Raw genomic sequence first — 22,735 nt, forward strand, 5'->3', positions numbered from 1 at the left:
GCAGTTGAATGACTAATATAAATGGAAAAACCTTGCATAGATAAGCCCTTAAATCATGCCCTAGGACCTTGGTGGCACTGAAGACACTAGCCTCCACCCCATCCCTGTGCCAGAACCTGCTCCCATCACCCATCTCTTGTCAGCCCTAGCCGAAGGGTGCTGAGAGCCACTAAACCATGGGTTCCCAAGCTGGGGGGCATGAATAAATTCTACGAAGGGGGGGGAGAAGAGGCAACCCAGCTTCCCCCCATCAAGTTTTGCTGCCCCGGTCAGGTACTTTTTTTTTTGCTCAACAAGTTTTGTTGTTGGGGGGGGGGGGTTTCAAAAATCAAAAAGAGGCATGATGCCGAAAAGTTTGGAAAACACTGCACTAAACCAAGCTGTAAACCCTGTACGTGACAGTAATGGCTTCACGCCCAGGAGGAGGGCAGCGTCCCAGCACGTATGCTACCGCTAACCCTGTAAGCAGACCAGGCTCAAGGGGGGGAATGAGCAGAGGGGCCAGCTCCATCAGTGCCTCGGACACTGCTCCGCACTTACAGCCCATCCAGCAACCTACCGGCCTCCTTCAGCAGCCACTCACCCAGTTCAACGCAACGCAACGCCCCGCCCCTCTGCTCCCGCTCCGCTTACCTCACCCCGCCCCTTCAGCTGCCTCGCCAGCCCCACCCTCAAGCCCTCCCTCGCTCGCTCGCTCGCTCCCCCGCCCCTTCCCTCGCCGGGCCAAGCGCGCCTGCGCAGTGCGGCGGGGAGGCGGCGGCGCGCGGGGGGCCGTGCGGGCGCAGGAATGTGCGTTACAGTTAAATAGTGGGCGCAGGGGCGGCCGCCGCGGCGCTCGGGGCCGGGCAGCGCAGGGAGGCGGCGGAGCCGCTGGGCGGGGGACGGGCGGGCTCCATGGCGCGGCGCGGTTCCCTGGCAGGCGGCGGCCGCGGCGGCGCTTCGCTCCTGTAAGAGCCGCTTCCCCGGCGGGACCGAGCGCAGCTTGGCCGGTGCCGGGCGGAGCGGGGCCGTGTCAGGCGGGCGCGCCGGGGCCGTGTCAGGCGGGCGGCGGCCGGGCCCCCTCCCCCCGCCTCTATGATGAAGCTGAAGCCGAACCAGACGCGGACCTACGACCGGGAGGGCTTCAAGAAGCGGGCGGCGTGTCTGTGCTTCCGCAGCGAGCGGGAGGACGAGGTGAGCCGCGCAGGGCACTGAGGGGCTGGGCACGTGTGTGTGGGGCGGGGGAGCCGCAACCGGCTCCGCGCGCCGCAGCCTCGCCGGGCCCTTTGTGCCGGGGGCGTCCCGCTCCCTTCCCCTTCTCTCGCTCGGGGCCGCGCAGCAGCAGCCGCGTGGCTGGGTGCGAGACGCCGTCCCTCCCAGGCTGGCCTAAGGCCCGAGCGGCTCGCTTTGCGGGCCGGGGCGCCGGTCACAGCGATGCGCTCCGCCCTGGCGAGCACGGGGGAAGCGGCCGGCTCCGGGTTTCCGACGGCGAGGGTCCCGCTCAATGTGCAAAGCAGCACGGTGGCGGCGGGGGGTCCTCGGACCTTTCGGCTTTTGTAGGGTGAGCCGCTGTCTGTTCGAAACTGAGTCAGCGCATGTGGCAAGAGAGGCGTCTCGGCGTAACCTGTGCGCATTGCCCTGCCTGGCGTCTCTTTCCAGTTACGCACCCATAGGGCTCCCTCAGCTGAACAGATCTCTCTTCCGAAGTGTAATACAACGAAAAATGACTCCGATTACTTTCTTTGCTATGTTTCAACTTCATTATTGAGGGGGCACTGAGAGATCGAGGACTGTCACCATTTTACAATCAACAAACCCGGCGTGCAAAGCGGAGTACTGACAGATAGGCGGCACCAGCGCTGATTTATAACCAGAATCGTTATAATGGGCGAAAACGGGCTCTCGGAATCTATTGTCTTTTTAGTTTGTAGGCTGCTTAGAACTATGACTTGTCTGTACAGCAGTTTTGGTGCTGAAGTTGGCTTCTAGTAATTTTCTAAATGCTGATTTTTCTCAAGTGAATATTCATGATTTGATTTTTTTACCAAATACTTGAGGGACTTGTAGTCTAACAGAGTGTATTGAAGATGAGGCATATTTGTGACATAGGGTTAGGATGAACTTGGAATAAACCTAATTGTGCTGTATTAGTGAATTTGCATAGTTCTCTTGGCTTTTTCTTGTCAAAATAATATTTGAGTTTTTAAGCACAGTTTTAAGAAAGACACTTTACAGTTTAAAAATATTGTATATAGACCTTTTTTCTCTGTACATTCAGTTTTCGAGGAAAGTTGAAATGGTAAATATAGGTATGAGTGAGGTCTTGTATCCAATGCAGGAGACAACACATTTCTTTATCCCTAATCAAGGTCAATTATACTGGCAGTCATTTAAGAACTTTGAGGTTTTGATTGGTAGATGTTACCTGGAATTTGGCATATGAACACTAGAAACTTGAGTTAATATTTGTAAATAACTGAAATGGTCATGAAATGTATGTACCAGGAATTTTTAAGACCCGTGGTTTGTTTGGATGTTTTTTCTTCCTGATCTGCTTATGGGAAGAAATCTTTTTCTAGAGATATCATTTTACAGGTTTTGTATTCCTGGGCCATAGCCCCTCAATGTGAGAGCTCAAGTTTCTTACCAGAGTACTTATCCTTGAGGTCTCAGAAGCTGGAGAGACATTGCTAGCTTCTTGATAATGCGTTCAATTCCTCCTATACCATGTTCTGCAAAGGAGCACCAGCAGGAGATGATGGCGTAGTCTACACAACAAACTTCTGTCAGTATAACCTCACTCAAGGATGTGGAAAATGCATACTCCTGAGTGATGCACCAGTCAAACTCCCAGTGTAGAAAGTACTATTGCTTTCTCTCACTGATGGCATCTTTACTAACTGCTACAGTGGCATTGTAAGTGTAGACAAACCCCATGTCTCACTGGTTATTGCACCATCTTTTCTCTGGATCTCGGCAGCACCTCTGGTATTCTGGCACACCAATGCTTTTGCAGTTTTTTTTCTCAGATTGGGATGCCTGCCTCAGTACTCAGGAACTGTTGGTCTTTGCCTTTCTTGGTGCCTGAACATCTGTTTTGTCCAGCTTTTTCTTCTCATTGACAGATGAGCATACATGCTCTGGTGCCAGAGTCTGTTAGATGCCTACACCTAATGAGTTGGAGCTTCCTGTCTTGTGCTGCATTTACTTATTTCATGTATAAGTATGCAAAGAGTGATCAAATAAGAACTTGGCAGTTTCAGATCTGTTTGAACAGGGTCCACAATTGAAAAACAGCTTGTTGCAGACAGTGTCATCTGAAGAAGTGGGTTTTGCCCACAAAAGTTCATACCAAGATCTGCATGTTTTGTTAGCCTTTAAGGTGCTACTGGACTATTTTAAGTTTTTCTAGTTACAAGCATGGCTACCCCCTGAAGCTTGTTGCATTGTTGCATTTTATCTTCCTCTGAATCTACTATTGTGCCTTTTCAAGCAGTTCACCTCAGGAGAAACTCTTGAAGTCTGGCAGGAGGCAAGCCTGCAATATCTGGAGGGATAAATTAAAAGTAATATAAGTTGGCCAGAGTATCAGGACTCAATGCCAGCACCACCAATGTAGCTGTAGTCCCATCCTTAACCCAATGGGATTGTTCTGCCACTGATAAACACTGGTATAATGCACTTTCAAAGTGCGCCATTGGCCCGGTCCACTTTTGTTTACCTAAAGGGTGTGTAACCCATGGAACCTCGTGGCTCCCATTCACTCTAGTTCAGTTTCCAGTTGCAGAAAGCAGCACACTGCTTCCTATGGCTCCCCTTGGCTGGAAACTGAACCAGAGTAATGGGAGCAGTGAGGCTCCATGTCTACATACCCTTTAGGTCAGGGGCCAGAGGTGGTCCTTGGCTTGCCTGGATCTTGCACCCCAGGGCTCAGGGCTCCTCCCCACCCCCAGAACAGGGAGCCTGCGCTGGCACTTCAGCCCCTGCCTGACTGATAGTTCTGTGGATCAGTGGCCCTGATCCCAAAAAGGTTCTCCACCCCACTTTAGGTAAAGAGAGCACCGTGGGCCACCTAGCAGCTTTTCCATTAGCCCACAACCCACTTTGCTGATTATTGCACAGGGCAGCGTTTCTCAAAGCAAGTGTGGGATTTGCCATGTATTTAGGTGGAGAAGTTAGTGGTATTCTGTATAGGAGTCAGAGACCAGTAGAGCCAAGAAGGCCTGTAGCTTTTTCTTAGCTATAGTCCCAACTCCACTCTTTCCCTTTCTGCCTTAATGTAAAGAAAATTGTTTGTGCACGCTTAGCATTCTGGCCTGACTACAGCTTGTCCTCTGCAAGACTGCATCACCAAGCCCAGAGTATTGCCTTTGGGGCATTCCTTCTGCCTTATATGTGCAATTGTATTATCTCTTGGCACAATTAGTACTTTTTGCAGAAAGGTTGGTAATTCTGGTCCAGGGAGTCTTGGCCTCTATCCAGTGTTTCAGTCATTGAAAATTCTGGTGTAGCCGTTATTGCTGTCTGTGGTAGACTTTTATATGTAACTTAATTGACTATTAACTTGAGGGTATCTACTGCATCCCTGAAAATTAGTATAAATGCTCTGCATGCAGTTTTTGCAGATTACTAACATTTGAGACCTTACATTACAAAAGTCCACACTAATCTTTGCAAACTTGAAGTACTTTTATTGGGAGCAAGCTAACTTGAGGTACAAGGCTGGTGTCAAATCCTGCTTGTTGCCCAATACTTAACAGTGAGTAGCCTAGGCTTCTAGTTCCGCTGACTAGCCAACTGCACCTGCTTTCATGGGTGTAGGCTGAAGTCCAACTTTCATCACCCTAATCTTCAGATCTAATTAAACCTGAGGAATCTTCTAAGTAGAGATGTGCTGCCGAATCCCAGTCCAGAAGCCCACATGGTCTGGGAGCTGGCAAATTCCCCTCCTCCCTGGGCTGTGGCTTCCAGCGCATGTGGGCTGGCAGCCCCATGGGGCTGGAGCAGCTCTCTGCCTGTGGTGGGCAGAGAGCTGCTCCTGAATAAGTTAATTGTTCACACCCCTACTTCTGAGGCAAAACCCAAGTCTGATGCTAAATTCATGTCTGCTACTTACACATCAACACCCAGCCCTGGCCCCCTCCTGCCAGCTCTGCTTAGGAAAACTTGAATAGTGGCTGCTGAGGGTGATTTACCTTTTTTCCTAATAGCTGATTTTTAGTTAAAGTTGGTCTAGGAATCTACAAGGGTATGTCTACACAGTGCTTAAATGCTTATAGCTAGCCTGTGTCAATTGACTTTCTTGGCTTAAGGGGCTGTTTAATTGTGTAGCAGAGGAGCTGCAGTTAGCTGACCAGAGCCAACTGTGGGTCTTTAATTGAAATGTAGGCATATCCTCCTCTCTCTCATACCTTTCAACCTAGACAACTCTCTCTTAAACAGTTAGTCATTTGTTAATGCTAAGTCTCACAAACCACATCATTATGTAACCTTAATAAAAAGTATTAAAAAGCAGTAACATTCTTATAATTTCATTAGATTCTTTGTGGTCCTCGGACCTCTTCTTAGGCTTCTGGTATACATTCATCACTTGTTCATGTTACTTTGCCAAGTATTTTCAGGGACACTTTCTATTAGTCTCCCCAGTTTGCTTTTGATTGAAATGGAGCTTGTCAAGTGCTGCAGTAAATTCCAAACATTTGGCTGCTGTAATTAGGATTCAGCTGTATCGGCATTTACCAAAAAAGTTAATGCATGATAGTGCTCAAGACACACTGAGAGTGTATACTTTTAAAATGTGGTGCAGTTAGCTTGTAAATGAAATCTATTATGTACCTATATTCAGTGCTGACAAACTCCCAAAACTAGAAGTATATAGGAAGATTCACAGGTTATCTACTTCAACTTAGTTTTGTTGAGCATTAATTCATTATGTAGGTGACAATATTGCTTATTATATCATAATATAATAGCATTTGAATCTCCCCATCCAAGAAGCTGCTAGTATGTACATAAATACAGTATTTGTCTCCTCTTATATTGTAGCTCCTTGTTCCTTATTAATTTCTGCATCTCTGTTCTTTTTTGTGGGGGACTTAATAAAATAAAATTATCTCCTGTCTGATTTCACCTCTGAGTTGTTTAAAAGAATGTCTCCTTGTTAGTAGGATCACATCCTCTTCTTTGTAGGCCTGGATTGAATGAGCTTTCCAAGTAGTTAGCTTTGATGTAAAAATCTGCCTGGCTCCTGTGCATTTGAGAAACTAGTTCTACCCATATTGCATCCCTGCAGATGGCAGTAACTTAAGCTATTTGTGCAGTGGGGCAGGGGGAAAGTAGTAGTGTTAACACATTAGCTGATTGAGCTAGGGTTTACCTCCGCTAAACTGTTTAAAAAAACAAATGTCTTCTGTACGCTAAGATTTTAACTAATACATGTTAAAATGCATTCTTTTGCCTAGAAAACATGGCCACATGCCCTGTCTTGATTAGAGGAGAATGTTTTCAAAATAGCTGACATCTTCATATCATATGCAGTGTTTGTTGCATCCATGTTGGTCTCAGATATTAGCAAGACAAGGTCCAATAAAAAATACTGCCTCACCTACCTTGTCTCATCAAGATGTCATGTTAACTTCATTTATGAACCCCCCCCCCCCCCCGCACTATCTTAACTCTTTTTTTAAGTGCCATTTGCCACAATAAATACAAGTCCTAACTGAGTGTTTGAAACATGTGCTTCGGGGACTATAGAAGTACCTAAATCTGGGGGACATGGCTTTTGACTGGAACATATTCTTCTCCCTTAACTGTTATAGTAGAATTTGATCACAGGTACATTCTACAGATGTTAAATTGTGGATATTTGACTAATCGAATAGTCGATGCATTTTGCTGCGACTAGTTGATAGGGCATGTCGGCCTTTGAAGTGTAGCAACAGCCCTAGGGCTGTTGCTACACTTTAAAGGCAAAAGCGCCACTTGGAGCCTGGGATCAGCTGGGGACTCCCTGCAGAACCTGGACTCTGAGCAGCTCTGCTGCTTTGAAATGTTGCCATGGGAGCCCAGACTCAGGCTTCCCGCAGTGTTTCAAAGTGGCAGTGTTGCACTCAGTGTTTCAAAGTGGTGGTCTGGCCCCAGGCTCCACATGGTGCTGCTGCTTTGAAGCACTCTCTTCTTCTCTCCCCCCTCCCCCCCCCCGCTGCCTCTTTCTGATGGACAGCAAAGGGGAGGGAGAGCGACTAGTTGACAAGCTTGTTGACTACCCAAAATGCATTTGCTTATAAGATAATCAACTAGTCCTTCACATCCTTAGTACATTCCAAAACTTTTGTTAATTCAGTGAAATTTTTTGTTAGTGCTGGCTTGACAGAGGATGGTCCCAGTTTTGTAGCCCTCTATTATATTGACATTTGGCCAATTTGACCTGTTAAGTTTTGGTTTTTTTGTACCTAAAGACTTTTGATGGAGCCATCTTATAAATTTTAATACTAATACAAAAAATCAAATACCTAAAAGCAAAATCTCTTCTGTAAAGAGGTAGTGTGCTCTTCTAGGTATCTTAAATGCCTAGACAATTCAATGATATTCAATCGATCCTCTGTATAGCAGTGATAATTTTACCTACAGCTGAATGGTTCTCAAAGTTGTGGAACTTTTTCCTGTTTCTGCAAATGAGCTAGTGACATGTTGATCCTCAAACTACTATTTCCCCACCAACTAGCACAGCACCAAGAGAAAAATGACTCTTGCAAGGAGTGCAAAGTGATTGTGATACTACATAATTGGGAATGGGTCTTTGTCAACACTCCTGAATTATCAGTTAAGGAGAAAAAAATTTCCCAATTTGAGATCTCCAACAAAGTTAGTTAGGTTAAACCTTCATGTTTTGTTTCCAAACGTAGGTGGGTGTAGGGTTGTATGTGAAGGGGGGAAAAGAGGGGCTGTATGCAACCAGAAGAGTTTGAGGCCTTTCTGGCATTCATCCAACATAAGGGCAAACACTTTTCCTTTAGAGGTCACCTTTCAGTACAGCAGCTGCTTGTTGATTACTCCACACTACAGTATTTAATCTAACTTTAAAAGGCAGGTATAGTTGTCAAAACTTTAAGTTGAAAGGTTGGCTAACATTGTAAATGTAGCTAATGAAATTACAAACTTAAATGTTAAGTGACCTTTGTAGCCCACTCACAAACATAGCTCCTTAGCACCAGTGTTCAAATGCTGCCCAGCAGAGCACCCACATCTAGGTTTTTTGCTTCTATTGGTGGATCACATTCGCACGTGCTTCAGTGCACAAAACTTATTTTGCCTGTCGATTGAAAACTTCTGCACATGGATAAGGAAAGTCAGTTAACCAGTGAAGGCAGGAGGTGCTCTGACCAGACTGAAGCAACCTCTTGTGCCACAGGGGGCACTCGGGCTAGGCCAAAGCAGCCCGCTGCATCATACCTGCCACCATTTTAAGTGGCTAATCCGTTAGCCAATTAAATGGGGTTTTACATCCCTAACATAGATGGAAAAGATTAGAAAGAACGTTACTTAGCACTATCTGTTGTCTGAGTTAAGCAAGGCATCTTTTAGTGCTTCATGTTAAATCACGTCAGCCAGAAAAACTGCTTTGTCCTTCGGTAATTAACATGATTATTAATTTAGCATGACAGCTGCTCTGTGGCACTTTAAATGGGACTAAAAACCCAGTTTCTCCCAACTTCGAGGTAAAGTTTCAATATCTCACCACCTTCTAGCACTAGCAATCAGGAAGCTTTCTCTGAAAGACAGGGAGGGCACCTAAGGTTTCAAGTAGCATTTCACATGTATTTGTTTTTGGACAGTGGTTCTCAACTCTTCCAAACTATACAGGTGGGACTTCCCTGGTCCAGCACCCTGGGGACCTGAGCAGTCCTGAATGATAGTCTTCAGGACCAGTGAAGATCCACTCTGCTTCCCTCCAGCCCTGCTGGGAGCTGCACTTCCCACTAGGGATGTAATAGTAGAACTGATTAAGCAAAATCTTTGGCTGTGTCTAGACTGACCAGTTTTTCAGGAAAATCATTTGCTTTTCCAGAAAAACTTGCCAGCTGTCTACACTGGCCACTTGAATTTCCGCAAAAGCACTGACTTCCTACTGTAAGAAATCAGTGCTTCTTGCAGAAATACTATGCTGCTCCCGTTTGGGCAAAAGGGCCAGCGTAGACGGCTCAGATTTGTTTTCCGCAAAAGTCCCGATTGCGAAAATGGCGATCGGGGCTTTTTTGCGGAAAAGCGTCTAGATTGGCAGGGACGCTTTTCCGCAAAAAGTGCTTTTGCGGAAAAGCGACCGTGCCAATCTAGACGCTCTTTTCTGCAAATGCTTTTAACGGAAAACTTTTCTGTTAAGCATTTGCGGAAAATCATGCCAGTCTAGATGTAGCTTTATAGTTTAATGCTATAGACTACATGCATTCCCCCTGCCTTTTTCCAGCAACGTTTTTTAGCAGCATGGCTCAGTCCCAGCTTGTGCCGGGTCCAGGACCTACCCCTACTGCGGCTCTGTAGTTAAAGAGTATTAGGAGCCAGGCAGACAGGCAGCCCAGCTTGTTCCAGGTCCTGGAGCTTAGACCCCATTCCCTGGATGGGGGCTGCTGCCACCCCATGCTGCTGCTGCCTCTGTATCAGAGGCAACAGTGTGAGGTGAGAGGTAGCTAGTCTGTGAGGGGGATCTGGCTTTTAAATTGGCTCCCCTTGCAGACCGGCTCCCGACAGAGGCAGCAGCATGGGGTGCCAGATAGAGGCAGCAGCATAGAATAGCAGGGGGCTCCTTGGGAGTGGGGCTGAAGCGCACTGGCTGCCACTCTGCCACTCTGGGCGGGGCTGCACTCTGCCAGCTCCATTGCCACTGAGCTGTGTTCCAGGGTGGAGCTGTGTTCCCTGCTGCCAGCCGGGGTTTTCTAGTCCAGCAATATCCATGGTTCTTCTGGACCATGCATGTTGCCAAACCAGAGTCCTGGATTTTACAAGTGAAACCTTTAGTTCCCTTTCAGGAGTCTGATTTGGTTTGCATGCCTCCAAGTTTCATTTCACTTGAGCTACTTGCTTACAAAATGTGAAAGTGTCTGTGTCTCTCACTGAAATTGCTTGCATCTCATCTTCTCTGTACAAAATTTTAGCTTGCAGTGATTTAGCTAGTGCTTTTGATATATGGCCTATTGTAAAATTAGGCAACTATCTAGATGAGTTGATGTCTGTTAGAAGAGATCTGCGTACACCTGTTTGAGAACTGTCCTAAGGCTTGCCTACATGGGAATATTTACTGGCGTAACTATACTGCTGTAACTATCATAACTCCCCATGCGGACAGTTACTACAGAATAAGAGTGCTTATTTCCAGTTTAGTTTCTCAAAGAGGAAAAAGGCACTCTGGAGCAAGCCTGTTTATGCAGCTACACTGATTATTGGCATAACTATACTACCAAAGTTAAGTTCCCCACATAAACAGTTCCTGGGGCATCAGTAAATGTGAAATGCTGTGTTTAAAGCTTAGATGCACAACCTGATAGCATTGGTCTTCAGCGGAGGCTTCTGTGTTAGTTTTGTTGCATTCTTCCTCGGACATCAGTTTTCTGGAGCCCAGCTGAAATGGGTGCTCTTCTCCCATAATACTGCCATGTTAAGCTCAGTTACAGAAGAGACTAACTAAAAATCACTGCTTAGTTTCTGTAATTCTAAAAGATAAATCAAGGAAATCTCTAAGTTAAAACACTCTTAACTAGAAAAGCAGGCTTACCAGAAGTCTTTAGTTCAAAAATCCATTTCACTTCTCAAAAATAAAATAAATCCTTTGAATAAAATCTAATCAGATGTTGTAAATCATCTACCATGACATGTAATCAAGAACTTTGTGCTTGTGGCATGGAGAATAAGTGCATTATAGAGGTAAAAATGACTCTTATTTATAAGTTTTCATTATACTTCCCGTTATAAACTTTTACCACGAGGTCTGAAATTTTCCACAATGATAATCCTTAGTTTTTGAGAATGAGATTAGGGAAAAATATTCAGTCTGTATCAAGCAAAACTCTTACAGCCATCTTGTTCACAAAATTTAGCTTTGGCACAAACTTGAAATTTAGTGTAGTGGTTGCTTGGTGTGAAGGGTATCCACTTTACCATCCCTGTGAAAATTTTACCAAGTTTGGTCAAGTTCCAAGATCGTGCAAACTTAGATTTTTTCAGATACTCAAATAGGGATGTAAAATTCTGTTTAATCAGTTATGAGTGGGGCCACTGGTTAACTGGTCAGGTAAACATTACCTGTTCATATCCCTACTTTAGAATAGCTAGCTTGGTAGCAGCAATTCTCTTCAACTTCTGTTTGTGTTAAGTAGGGTTAGGCATTTAACTAGTTAGAAATTGTCAAAAATAGTAAAATATTTTTAAAGCATTAAGCAGCAAGATATTAGCTTCCAGTAGGCTTAGCCTTAGACTCGTAGGCCTGATTACAAGAAATGAAGTTCTTTAAAGTTTGTATGTGTTCCTTACTTAAGTTCTACTGTACATTGGCCTTGTATACAAATAAAGATACATTTTGTAGAAGACTCTAGCCATTAAGATGCTCAGCTTTCAGTTAATTCATCTTTTTTTTCAAATGTGTGGCTTTCACATTTCAAAAAGTGATTAAGACATTTAAGTAGTCTTGCTAGCAGATGATATGACAATACAACCAGAAAAGTAGGTTGCTGCATATATTAGGACATTCTTGGAGGAATATTTAATGATATTTGACCATGATCAAATTGATTAGCTTGTCAGGCCTAGTCAAACTCTACCTGCCATTCTGGTACAACAATTGACCATTCTGCAGCCCAGGGCTGCAGGAGCTGAGCAGGACTTACCCTGTGGTTGCTCTTTCTAGCTGTTGTGGGTCACTATGGCATTAATGTCGAGTATCAGGGGTAGCCGTGTTAGTCTGAATCCGCAAAAAGTGGCGAGAAGTCCTGTGGCACCTTATAGACTAACCGAAGTGTTGGAGTATAAGCTTTCATGGGCAAAGACCCACTTCGTCAGATGCATCTCATGAAGTGGGTCTTTGCCCACAAAAGCTTATGCTCCAACACTTTGGTTAGTCTATAAGGTGCCACAGGACTCTTTACCGCTTAAGGCAGTAGTGGAACTGAGATGGGAATCTTCTCTCCTGTCTTTCAACAATCCTCCCATGCATTCCGGAGGAGGAAGAGGAAGGCAATGTTGGCTGCTGGTTGAGCAACAGGGTGGTGTGTGTGTGTGTGGGGGGGGGGGGGGGGGGGAGGGGGCAAGAGCTACCCAAGAGAAGTGTGACTGGAAGAATATAAATGGGTCTCCAATTAGGGCATTCCCCTATAAAACCTGGTACAATTATTCTTGAATTTAAACATCTTAGTCACCTAGCAAATAGCAGTGAAACAGTCCTGTGTAGTAGGGATGTTAAATTTAGATTAATTAATTGAATAGTTGATGGGATTTCCATCGACTATGTGATTAGTCTATAAGTGCACCTCCGCCTTTGAACTCTAGGAGGGCTCTTGCTCCGGTTGAAAAGCAGAAGCCCCACAAGGAGCTTGGGGCCAGCAGGGTGCTCTTGTACATTTAAAAAACAATCACAGCAAAAGCACCCTTGTGCTGTATGGGGATCGCGGACCCCAAATGGCTGCTTGTGCTGCTTTCTCCCACGCGGCAGCCCAGCTGAGCGGCGCAGAAGTCAGTTGCGTGTCATGTTGGGAGGCAACAGCGCCGCCCAGAGGGAACAGCCAGTGTTGCAGCGTTAGTCACAGACATTGGGCTACTATATATACTAGAATTGCGTTACAAGAATATGCACAAGGCAGCTTTAACTTTGGTATTTTTTTAACTCTTTGAGTGGGTCTTTGCAACCATACCATTTTTAAAGTAGATTCTTTAATGTGTTCTATATAGCTTTGTTGTTACGTACTCTTATTCCAAGAATGTGAGGTGTTAAATCTTAAACATTTTACCCTAAGCAAGAGATCAAAAGAAATATACAGTAATGTTTTTTAGGTTCTAAAAACTAATCCAAAACTTTTACATGGTTGCATCTTGAGGTTTTTCCCCCCAGTTTTTAATTTTCCTATTTTTTCTAATAGTGGTTTCTATAGAATGGCCCCACGATGCCACATGTCCTGCCGATTGGTATGTACACCTGTGACTTAAGTTAGCCACAGCTAGGTTAGGCAGATTTCAGTTGCTTTTTATAACCAGGTGATAGCTACCCACTTCTCTTCTTCCTTCAATGCGAAGTATAACTTTGTTCTTCAGATAAAGGGTAAAAACATTTTCAATAAGACTGGGAGACAGGCTTTTGCCCCCCTGCTTCAGTTGAGCTGAGCCACACTGGTTTAGCTTCTGTGGCAGGTGGAAGAGATTAACTTTCTCTCAGCTTCTAGGAGAAGTTAAATTTAGAAGAGGGTATAGCTAGCTAACCTATCCAAATCACCTTCACTTCACTTAAGAAATAGCTTACAAAGAAGAGGGGGCAGAGGATATGAAACAAATCCTCCCCCGGCTTTTGGGAAAGGGGGAATGGGGTTCTGCTGTCAAGGATCCCAAATAAGTAATAGGATGGTAAGAAATCAAATTCCTTGTTATGCAATTTGAGAGCCTTCCTTCATACACAAGAAAAATTCCTCATCCTCTATATGGATGTTTAAAATTAGATTAATCAGCTAATTGAATAGTTGATGGAATTTCAGTAAGGGCGCTTCTGCTTTGAAATGTAACAAGAGCCCACCTGGCTGTTGCTGCATGTCAAAGGTGGAAGTGCTATGTGGCGTTCAACCCTTGAATTGCCTTGTGGGGCCAGAGGTCATCCCCACTGACCCCAGGCTCCATGTGGCGCTTTGGCTTTGAAATGTACAAGAGCCCTAGCTGGGCCTGAGAGCAGAAAGGGTGGGAAGAGGGGAGAAGCAACAAGTCGACTAGTGTGGTGGCTAGTCACTTGCATCCCATATCCTATAACTGTCAACGTTGTTCTGAACCTAGTGACGCGTCATGTAGAACTTCGGGAAAAGTCATAGATCTTACCTTCAATGATGTTTGAGTGTAAATGACTAACTGTTAAGCAGATGCTTATTAACAGTGTAACTTACACTCAATGAAGTCTCCTCCCCGAGAGCCAGGCAGGCAAGGGCTGCCTGCATCACTTTCAGGGAGGCTTTGCTATGAAGCTTTATGCTGCAGAGACCACAGGGCGGGAAAATCACAGCGGTTACTAGGGATGTCAAGGAGTAGTCAACTAGATTAACCAATAAACCCAAGATTATTGGTTCATCTAGTCAACTAGTCACATTCCTTTCCACTCCCTCGCCCCCCCCCCCCCCCCCCCACTGCCTCTGTATCTGTTTATGGCAGGTCCAGAGGCTGCTTCGCAGCAATAGCTCCTGTCCATGGGGAGCCTGCATCTCCTGAAGCAGCCATTATCCATGGCGAGCCTGGACCTGCCATAGTTAGAGGCTGCTTCTCAGTAGCAGCCCCTGTTCATGGGGATATGTTCCCTTTAGAGCAGGCATGTCCAAAGTCCGGCCCGCGGGCCAATTGTGGCCCGTGTTCTGGTTTAATATGGCCCCACAGGTAATTTGGCAATATCTATCTTTTATGGCCCCCAACGAATCCATATGTATTGAGATGAATACATTGTAAAATCTCAGTTAATGTCAGCTGGTCTAAATCAGTTATAAATATATTTGGACACAACATGTATACTTGGTGTTATGTTCCTGTTCATATTTTTTGAACTTAAAAGTTGACAGACAACCTTTATTACCAATAATATGTAATGTACTTTACAATGTTCCTGACATATGTCAGCTTCCTGGATTTTTTTCATCTGGCCTTCAGATATGAAAGGCAGAGTGATTTAACACCTGTTTAGATTGGTCAACCATGTGACAAAATGAAAAGTATGCCGTTTTCAATAAACATTGCATAAAATAGTTAATTAGCATTTAATTTTAATGGTTCAAAGAATGTCAGGCAAAATGGTCGGCCCTCACGCATGTTCACTTCATCAAATCTGGCCCTCTTTGAAAAAAGTTTGGACACCCCTGCTTTAGAGACTCAATAGGCACAAATCAGATATCCATAAAGGGAACATACAGAAACCTGTTGGTGAACACTTTAATCTGCCTGGTCACTCATTAAGAGACTTTCAAATTGCTGTTTTGTTACAGACCAATTCCTCAAGCCAAATACACAGGGAAGGGTTGGAACTACAATTGATTCACACAAGTTTAATTCTCATGCCAATGATCTGAATGGAGATACCGGATGGCTGGGACATTACTGACCTATCAAACAATGAATGCGCCAATGGTTCTTTGTGTAGAATCTGGTGTTAGTGCTCTTCCTTTCTATTGCTAACTAATGGTTCTCATCTGCTTCTTTTAACTATCCAGTCTTTAGGTGCTTATAGACTATCAGTTTTGCTTGTTACTGCTTGGCTTTCCCTTTGATATTTACATACCCACTGCCTCTTCTCCAGTCATCTGAAGAAGAGGTCTGTGCCCAAAAAAGCTCATGATACCATCCACGTGTTTTGTTAGTCTTTAAAGTGCTACCAGACTTTTTGTTTTAAGTGGATCCTGTACAGACTAACTCGGGTACCCCCTGAAGCTTTTTATTTCTTACATGTAGGCCATGCCTAAGGATTCTTCCTTCAAAGATTCGTAATTACTCCTGGTAAGGGGCCTCAGATACTTGACTGTTTTACTAGCCCCAAAGAGCATGGATCAGAGTAATCTTGCAGGATTTCCTGTTCTTTGGATGGACCAAATTCTTGGATGGAGATAATGCCATAAGACTGTTGCAAAATTAGAATGAACTGAGTGCTGTGTCATAAGATTCTCTAAGGATGTTAATATTTGGAATCTGATCAATAGTGCCTCTGTTTTAACTCTAGGGAGTATAAATGTAACTTTAGTTCATGTTCTGTTCAGAGGGAAACTCTCTAGGACAATTTTGAGTTGGGGTGGGGAGAGATGGTGAACCAGACAAACTTCAAAATGAGTACGGCTTACTTTGTAGCCAACAGCCCATGAAGCTTGTGGGTTTCCTTTTGTACCTATAACTAAAGTCTATCTGGTCATCTTAATATGCATTTTTTCCATTAGAGATGTAAAATCCTGTTTAAACATATTTAACCATTTAACTAATTAAACAGTTAACAATTACATGGGGTGAGCAGGAGGGCTGGGCTGGAGCGCATGCACACGCACACATGTTACAAACTGATGCTGCTCTGGCCAGGGTAGAGTGCCCACCTCCACCTCTGCTTGTTGCAGGTCCCATGGGGCTGGAGCATTTCCCTGCCTGAGACAGGCAGGAGGCTTCTCCAGCCCCTACACCCCACCAGCTAAAAATTCATATCCCTACTGTCCATTTCTTAATGTGTCAGGTGGTCATAAAAATACAGCTTAGTGGCAGTGTTCCCTCTAAGATTTTTTCTATCCATGAGTGAGTTTGTCTTGTATGCCAAGAATGAGGTCGTGTGTGCCACTGTGGTACCCACCAGTGCTCGCTAGGCAGGCCATGTGGTGAGTGGCCGCCCCATGAGCCCGGGCTGGAGCCAGGACCACAATGAAGCTGGGGCTTCAGTGTGGACAGCTCCACATCTCCAGCTCTGGCAGCTGCCGTGTGGTCTGCCCTGGCCCCAGCTTCAGCTCTTGGAAAGCACTGAAGCTGGGGCCAGGGCTGCATAGTGGCTGCCCAGCTGCTCCCAGAGCAGGGCTGCATGGTGAACAGCTGTTCTGTGTACCCATGCTGGGGCAGGCTCCAGCTTCAGCTCTGGCACACTGGGCAGACACCCACCACACAGCCCATTCTGGGAGCAGCTGAGCAGCCACCATGCAGCCCTGGCCCTGCACTCTCCCAGAGAGGCACCACCAGCAGCTTACCTTAGACTTAGAGAAAGATGAGTGCTGCACTGTGGCTCTGCTGAGGAGGTGGGTGGGATTGAAACTTTTTGTGTGCCCGCACAGGCATGCACCCTAAAGGGAGCTTAGCTGTGGTAACTTTTGTTCATGTCAATGGTAAAATCAAACATAAAATGCGTGACTTTATGCTAAGCTTCCATTCAGGGCAAGCAAACTGATTTGTCCCCTTCTAGTAAACTGGAATTTTTCAGCCCTTAACCAAACAATAAATCCTGATTTCAAACAATTCCACTAAACCAGGAGTGGGGCACCTAAGGTCCAGGGGCCAGATGCAGTCCCTGACTTGCCTGGTCTGGGCCTTGGGGCTCAAGGCTCCTGCCCGTGCTGGCACTCCACCTCCCGCTCCTCCCTGCCTGACTGATTTTTTTTTTTCTGTGGGTCAGCAGCCCCCTGGCCTAAAGAAGGTTTCCCACCCATGCACTAAGCTCTGAATGATTTAATGTAATAGTCATCACTATTACTAGTTGCTTTCACACAGCTCCCTTGAACACTGATTTGATCAGCCGAAAGTTGTGTGTAATGTTCATGTTGTATGGAATGTCAGCTGTGCTTATCCTTCAGTTACTTGTAAGGTTTTAAAATTGCTTTTTGAGCATTGCTTAAGTGGATCCATACTCATAGAAATATACATGCCCTCGCAGGTTACCAGTTCTAAACTTTCTCAGTAGCACCACTTACCTATGCATCCTGTCCACGTACTCATAATAAAGGCTGTAAAGAGATGCAGCCTTAATACATAAGCATTGAGCAGAATCTTGGTTATGATTATTGCTATCCTGCTCTTGCCTGTATAGGAAACCGTCCAGGGCTTTTAGTTAAGGTAGTCGTAAGCATTGTCTACACCAGTGGTCTCCAACGTGGTACGTGCGGGTGCCATGGCGCCCGCTGGGCCATTTCTGTGCGCTCACCGAGTGTTCAGGGCCAGCCCTGCCCCCGGGCGTGTGGCGTGTGGGTGGCACCGGCCCCCGGGCGCACAGCCCCAAAAGGTTGGGGACCACTCGTCTACACTTAACATCAGAGATCATTGATGCAGGGGTATCCTGCTATAGGTGAAGCTTGGCAAACTACGGTAGAGTCCCAATTATCCGATCTAAACGGGGACCAACAGGTGGTCAGATTACTGAAATTGTTGGATGATAGGGACTCTACTGTAGCCAGAGCCGCTTGGTCCCCATCCCTGCCTGGCCCTGGCCTTGGCTCTGGCCCCTTCCCTCCCTGCAGCTCCCGGGACGCAGGCCGGGAGAATGGCCCCACTCGCTGCCCTGTCACTTTCCTGGAGCCGCTGATGCTGCTCCTGCCAGCGCCACTTTGTCCCTGGGAGCTGCAGGCATCAGCAGCTCCAGGAGAGCGACAGGGCAGTGGGCGGGGCCATTCTGCCGGCGCTGCTTCGTCCCCTTCCTGCAGCTCCTGGGGCGCAGGCCGGGAGAATGGCCCTGCTCGCTGCCCCATTGCTCTTCTGGAGTTGCTGATGCCTGCAGCTCCTGGGGACAAAATTGCGCTGGCAGGAGCAGCATCAGCAGCTCCAGGGTGCGGACTGGGAGAAGGGCCCCACTTGCTTCCCTGTTGCTCTCCTGGAGCTGCTCCTGCCGACACCGCTTCGTCCCCGGGAGCTGCAGCCATCAGTGGCTCAAGGACAGTGACAGGGCAGTGAGCGGGGCCATTCATCGGACTCTGCAGCTTCCGGGGATGGAGCGGCGCCAGCAGGAGAGCGACTGAGCAGCGAATGGGACCATTCTCCCGGCCCACACCCTGGAGCCGCTGGTACCTCTCTTGCCAGTGCCAGGAGCTGCAGGGTCGGATAAAGCAAAATGTCGGATTGCCGAAGGTCAGATAATCGGAACTCTATTGTATCACTATTCCTTTCCTATTCCTACAGTCAAGTCTAATGTAGCTTCAGAAATTTCAGTGAGACTTGCTCCTGGGGAAATTGTGCCATTGTGCAAGGAGGGATTTACACAATTAACATTTTGCACAGTATTTCATTTTTCCATGCAGAATTGGCTTTACAGAACTGCTGGCTTCCACTAGGAACAGCTGGACCTAGCAGAGTGGGTGTTCTGGCTTGAAAATACAGGATACTGTCAGGGAGACTGAGCTTGAGAGTTTTGGGCAACTGTGGTTCCCACTATGTTGTTTGGATGTCCGTGTGTAGTCCACTACATGATTAACTGATAAGCCTGGGCTTAGTGGTTCATCTTCTCAACTACACTCACTGCCCCTACCCCCCACTTGTTGCCTCTGCATCAGAGGCAGCAAGGAAGGATGGAGTTTAGAGCTGGTAACCTGAAAGGGCATGTATATTTCTGAGTATGGAGCCACTTAAACAATGCTCAAAAAGCAACTTAAAAACCTTCCAAGTAACTCTGATAGAGGCAGCAGTGCGGAGTGTGAGGAGGGTGGGGGCCGGCGGCAGCCAGTACATGTGGGAAGCCAGCTGTCAAGCAGGCTGCCCACATGTATTGGCTCCTGCAGAGCCGCCACCTCTCCCCCTCTTCCCGTGCACTCCTGCCCCTCTATCAGAGGGGAGGGGCAGGCAGAAGCCAATATGCATGTAGAACCATCTTTTGAATCTGATTCTGTGCACCAGTTCCATGGAGCCTACTCTTCTTCCCCCACCCCCCGCTTGCTGCCTCACACAGAGGTAGCAAGGGGGCAGGCCGGAGCCAGTTCTTGGGGCGGCGGGGAGGGAAGGGACCCAGCTTAAAAGATTTTAAACCAGCTCCCCATGCGGACTGGCTACCACCTGCCAGCCTGCACTTCTGCCTGTGATACATTGGCAGCAGTGTAGCGTGACGGGCTCTCCAGGAGTGGAGCTAGGAAGCACACTGGCTACTGGCCCTGCCCCGGGGACTATGAAATAGGTGTGTAACCAATAATATTTTGTGCGGTTACACACTTATTCAGTTGTTAGGGATGTTAGATAGCGATTGTCCTGAAGGAAGGAGTGGCTCTGTACAAGCCCTGGTCTTGGTCTCCGCCTCAGGCTGTGTTTTTTTTTCTAGATCCCTGAGCTTGGGGAGTGAGGGTGAGAGGCTGAGGGAGTGTGTATGTCTGGGTGTGACAAGCCTGCCCTGAAGCTGATGGAGTGACCTTGGCTCAGCTGGCTGAAAGGGCCCTATTCCCCACAGCCCTTCTGGGCATGCTTCAACTGGAGATTGACTGTAAAGGTTTCTGGAGCAGCTCAGTCAGGGCTGACTCCTGAAGGGGAAGGTGGAGCTGAAGGAACTCCTGTGGGGGAGCACAGCCAGCCCAAACAGCAGCAGCCAGGCCGAGAGGTGCTACCTAAGGAGCCTCAGAACCTGAATCCGCATACGGGGTAGAAATCTGCCAGGTACCAGTAGGAAGTAGCCCAGGGTGGGGAATCACTCCTTGAGCACTCATCGTGTTGTAGCAGGATTCCCCCTTGAGTGAGCAGTGGACCATGCCAAGGCCAACAGGGCCCTGGCCTGGGACTCAGTGCAGTGGGAGGGCCCAGGTCCCCTTTCCCCTGTGTGGGGGAGTTTTTCCTGCGTATGTACTTAGGCCATTGGGCCCTGAGAAAAAGGCTAAGGGTATAGATTGATGCTGTCAAGCTGCCCTGTAAATTGACTTGGTGACTATCAAGTTGCTCCATCAAAGGAAATCTGGCTCAAGGGTCCTCCACAGGTTGGTAGCTACTATAACGGCTACTGCTTCAGATCTTACACCACAGATTGAATTTACTAGTCAGAGCAGAAATGGCTCAAATACAAGTAATTTTATTAACTGCAGACATTCTTTAGCTCCATTTTCATGGTTTTACCATATTTCCCTTTTATATAAAAAGCATTCAGTGTAACTTCTAACTTAAGTACCAACCTGGCTCGATGGTGAAATAAGTATTTTAAATTTCTGGCTAATGGTGAGAAGTGCACAATTCTATTGTGTTAACAGTTAAACAAGAAGGCTCCTTGGGGCAGAAGCCATTCTTGTTCTCTGTACAGTGCTTAAAACAGCAGAGTCCTGCTCTGACTTAGGCTTCTAGGAATTGATAGTATGTATAACAGACTTGTTTTGTTGTTCGCCCTGTGTATGTGCCTTCTAATTTCAATGCAAAATAGATGATGAAACATGAAGATAGAACACACTAAATCTAAATCCTAACTTATTAAACTTGGATTAGTACATTTTGAAGAAAAAAGTAACTTGCAGTGCATACTTTTTGGGCTTTTTTTGTATTTCTCTAACTTGGACAAGTTCCGGTGAAGTTGCATCATTACATCTTGCAAGCCCAATGTTGTAAAAATTTCAGGGAAATATCTTAGTACATCTTACATTTTTTGACAATTCTATGTGTATGGACTCTTTTACAAAAGCCTCATCAGCAGTCTAGAAAGGTATAACTCTAAATCAGCTTGATATAGTTCATTTAAGAGTCAGGATCTTAGATCACATTGGTAAAACATTTCCTATTTACACATGTGCAGAAAGTGAGTATCCCGAACCTGAGGATCTTGACTCTTAACATTAATTTTGTATTAATCTCAAGGCGTTTTAAGAGTTGGTACTTCACATGTAAATCTTGCTATAGGTTATTGAGTTCTGATTATGTTTTGTAAGGTATAATCCATCTGGCATCATGAATAAGCCCCTCCCATGCCCCCATTCTAACCAAATCCCCCCTCCATTCCCCAGAGCTAGCTCCCCCAACCTAATGCCTCCTCTCCCCCAATCTAATAGGGTTGCCAGATGGTTTCAACAAAAATATGGGACACACTTGACATTACATCACAATCAACATTACATCTTTAGAAAATACCAGACATTAATATTTTCTCGATTTGTTTTCCAAACAGAAAGCTCAAATACTGGACTGTCCAATTCAAAATCAGACACCTGGCAACTCTACAACCTAATATGTGGGTCCCAAAGTCAATGTTGCTGCCTCAGGCGCTGGGGCAGCATGAGCAGTGGCCAGCTGTGAGCACCCAGCCAGCCATGAGCGCATGCACAGAGCAGCATGGCCAGCTGTGAGCAGGCACTCGGCTACATGTTCCAAGTGGCCAGCACTTCATTCTCTTATAAAAATGTTCTGGGGGCCACAAATTTCCATCGGGCCACATGCAGCCCTCCAAACACGAGTTTGACATGCCAGCTTCAGACTGTCTTCAGTCAGATTGTTTTCAAGTGACTGCTTAAATGTGTGTCTTTTTTGATATTTTAGGTACTGTTAGTGAGTAGTAGCCGGTATCCAGATCAGTGGATTGTACCGGGTGGAGGAATGGAACCAGAGGAGGAGCCAGGAGGTGCTGCAGTTCGAGAGGTTTATGAAGAGGTAAACATTGAAAGTTTCACTCACATTCAGATAGCAATCTTAAACAAAAATAGAATTTCAGCAACTTCTCAATTTAATTTGCTAAAATTCCAATGACCTACAAATGCCAAAAATGTATAACTTAGCCTATTTCAGACTTAATTTTTAGGACTCATATCTCCATTTTAATGCAAATCAGAATACATTGTGTAAGTAGGTTTTGATCAATATTTAGATTGAAATCTGGGTTTTTGTAGACATAGTACATCTTAAATCAAGTAATGAGACTTGACTAGTTGAAGGAAAGGGATTCTTCGATTATTTTAAATTGAGGAACACCAATTCAAATTCCTGACAGAAAATGTTTGAGTAGTATATCTCTGCCACTTGATTTGAGGGCAGAGTTTCTGTTCTAATGCTACAAAAAACCCTAATGTTTTGGTATCAAGTAATCTATTTGTATACTTGTGTGAGAACACTATGTAGGCAGTAGCATAGTACCAAAAATCTTTCTGTAAAAAGA

The 22,735-nt window shown here is 45.9% G+C and overlaps 1 protein-coding gene across 2 annotated transcripts in view; it reads left to right on the plus strand.

Moving 5' to 3' along the window:
• Window positions 1-754: 754 nt before the first annotated feature.
• The window catches only part of NUDT4 (nudix hydrolase 4), a 39,663-nt gene continuing 17,682 nt past the window's right edge, over window positions 755-22,735 (plus strand). Inside the window, exons 1-2 of one of the 2 annotated variants that reach the window (XM_075933171.2) lie at window positions 755-1,173; window positions 22,123-22,233. In XM_075933171.2, coding sequence (XP_075789286.1) covers window positions 1,075-1,173; window positions 22,123-22,233 — 210 coding nt within the window. In that variant the 5' untranslated portion in view covers window positions 755-1,074. The remainder of the gene's footprint in view (window positions 1,174-22,122; window positions 22,234-22,735) is intronic. The other variant, XM_075933181.2, reaches the window with a different exon arrangement.

Source organism: Pelodiscus sinensis, chromosome 1 (assembly GCF_052426305.1).
Source record: "Pelodiscus sinensis isolate ZL-2025 chromosome 1, ASM5242630v1, whole genome shotgun sequence".
In the NCBI taxonomy this organism is placed as follows: Eukaryota; Metazoa; Chordata; order Testudines; family Trionychidae; genus Pelodiscus; species Pelodiscus sinensis.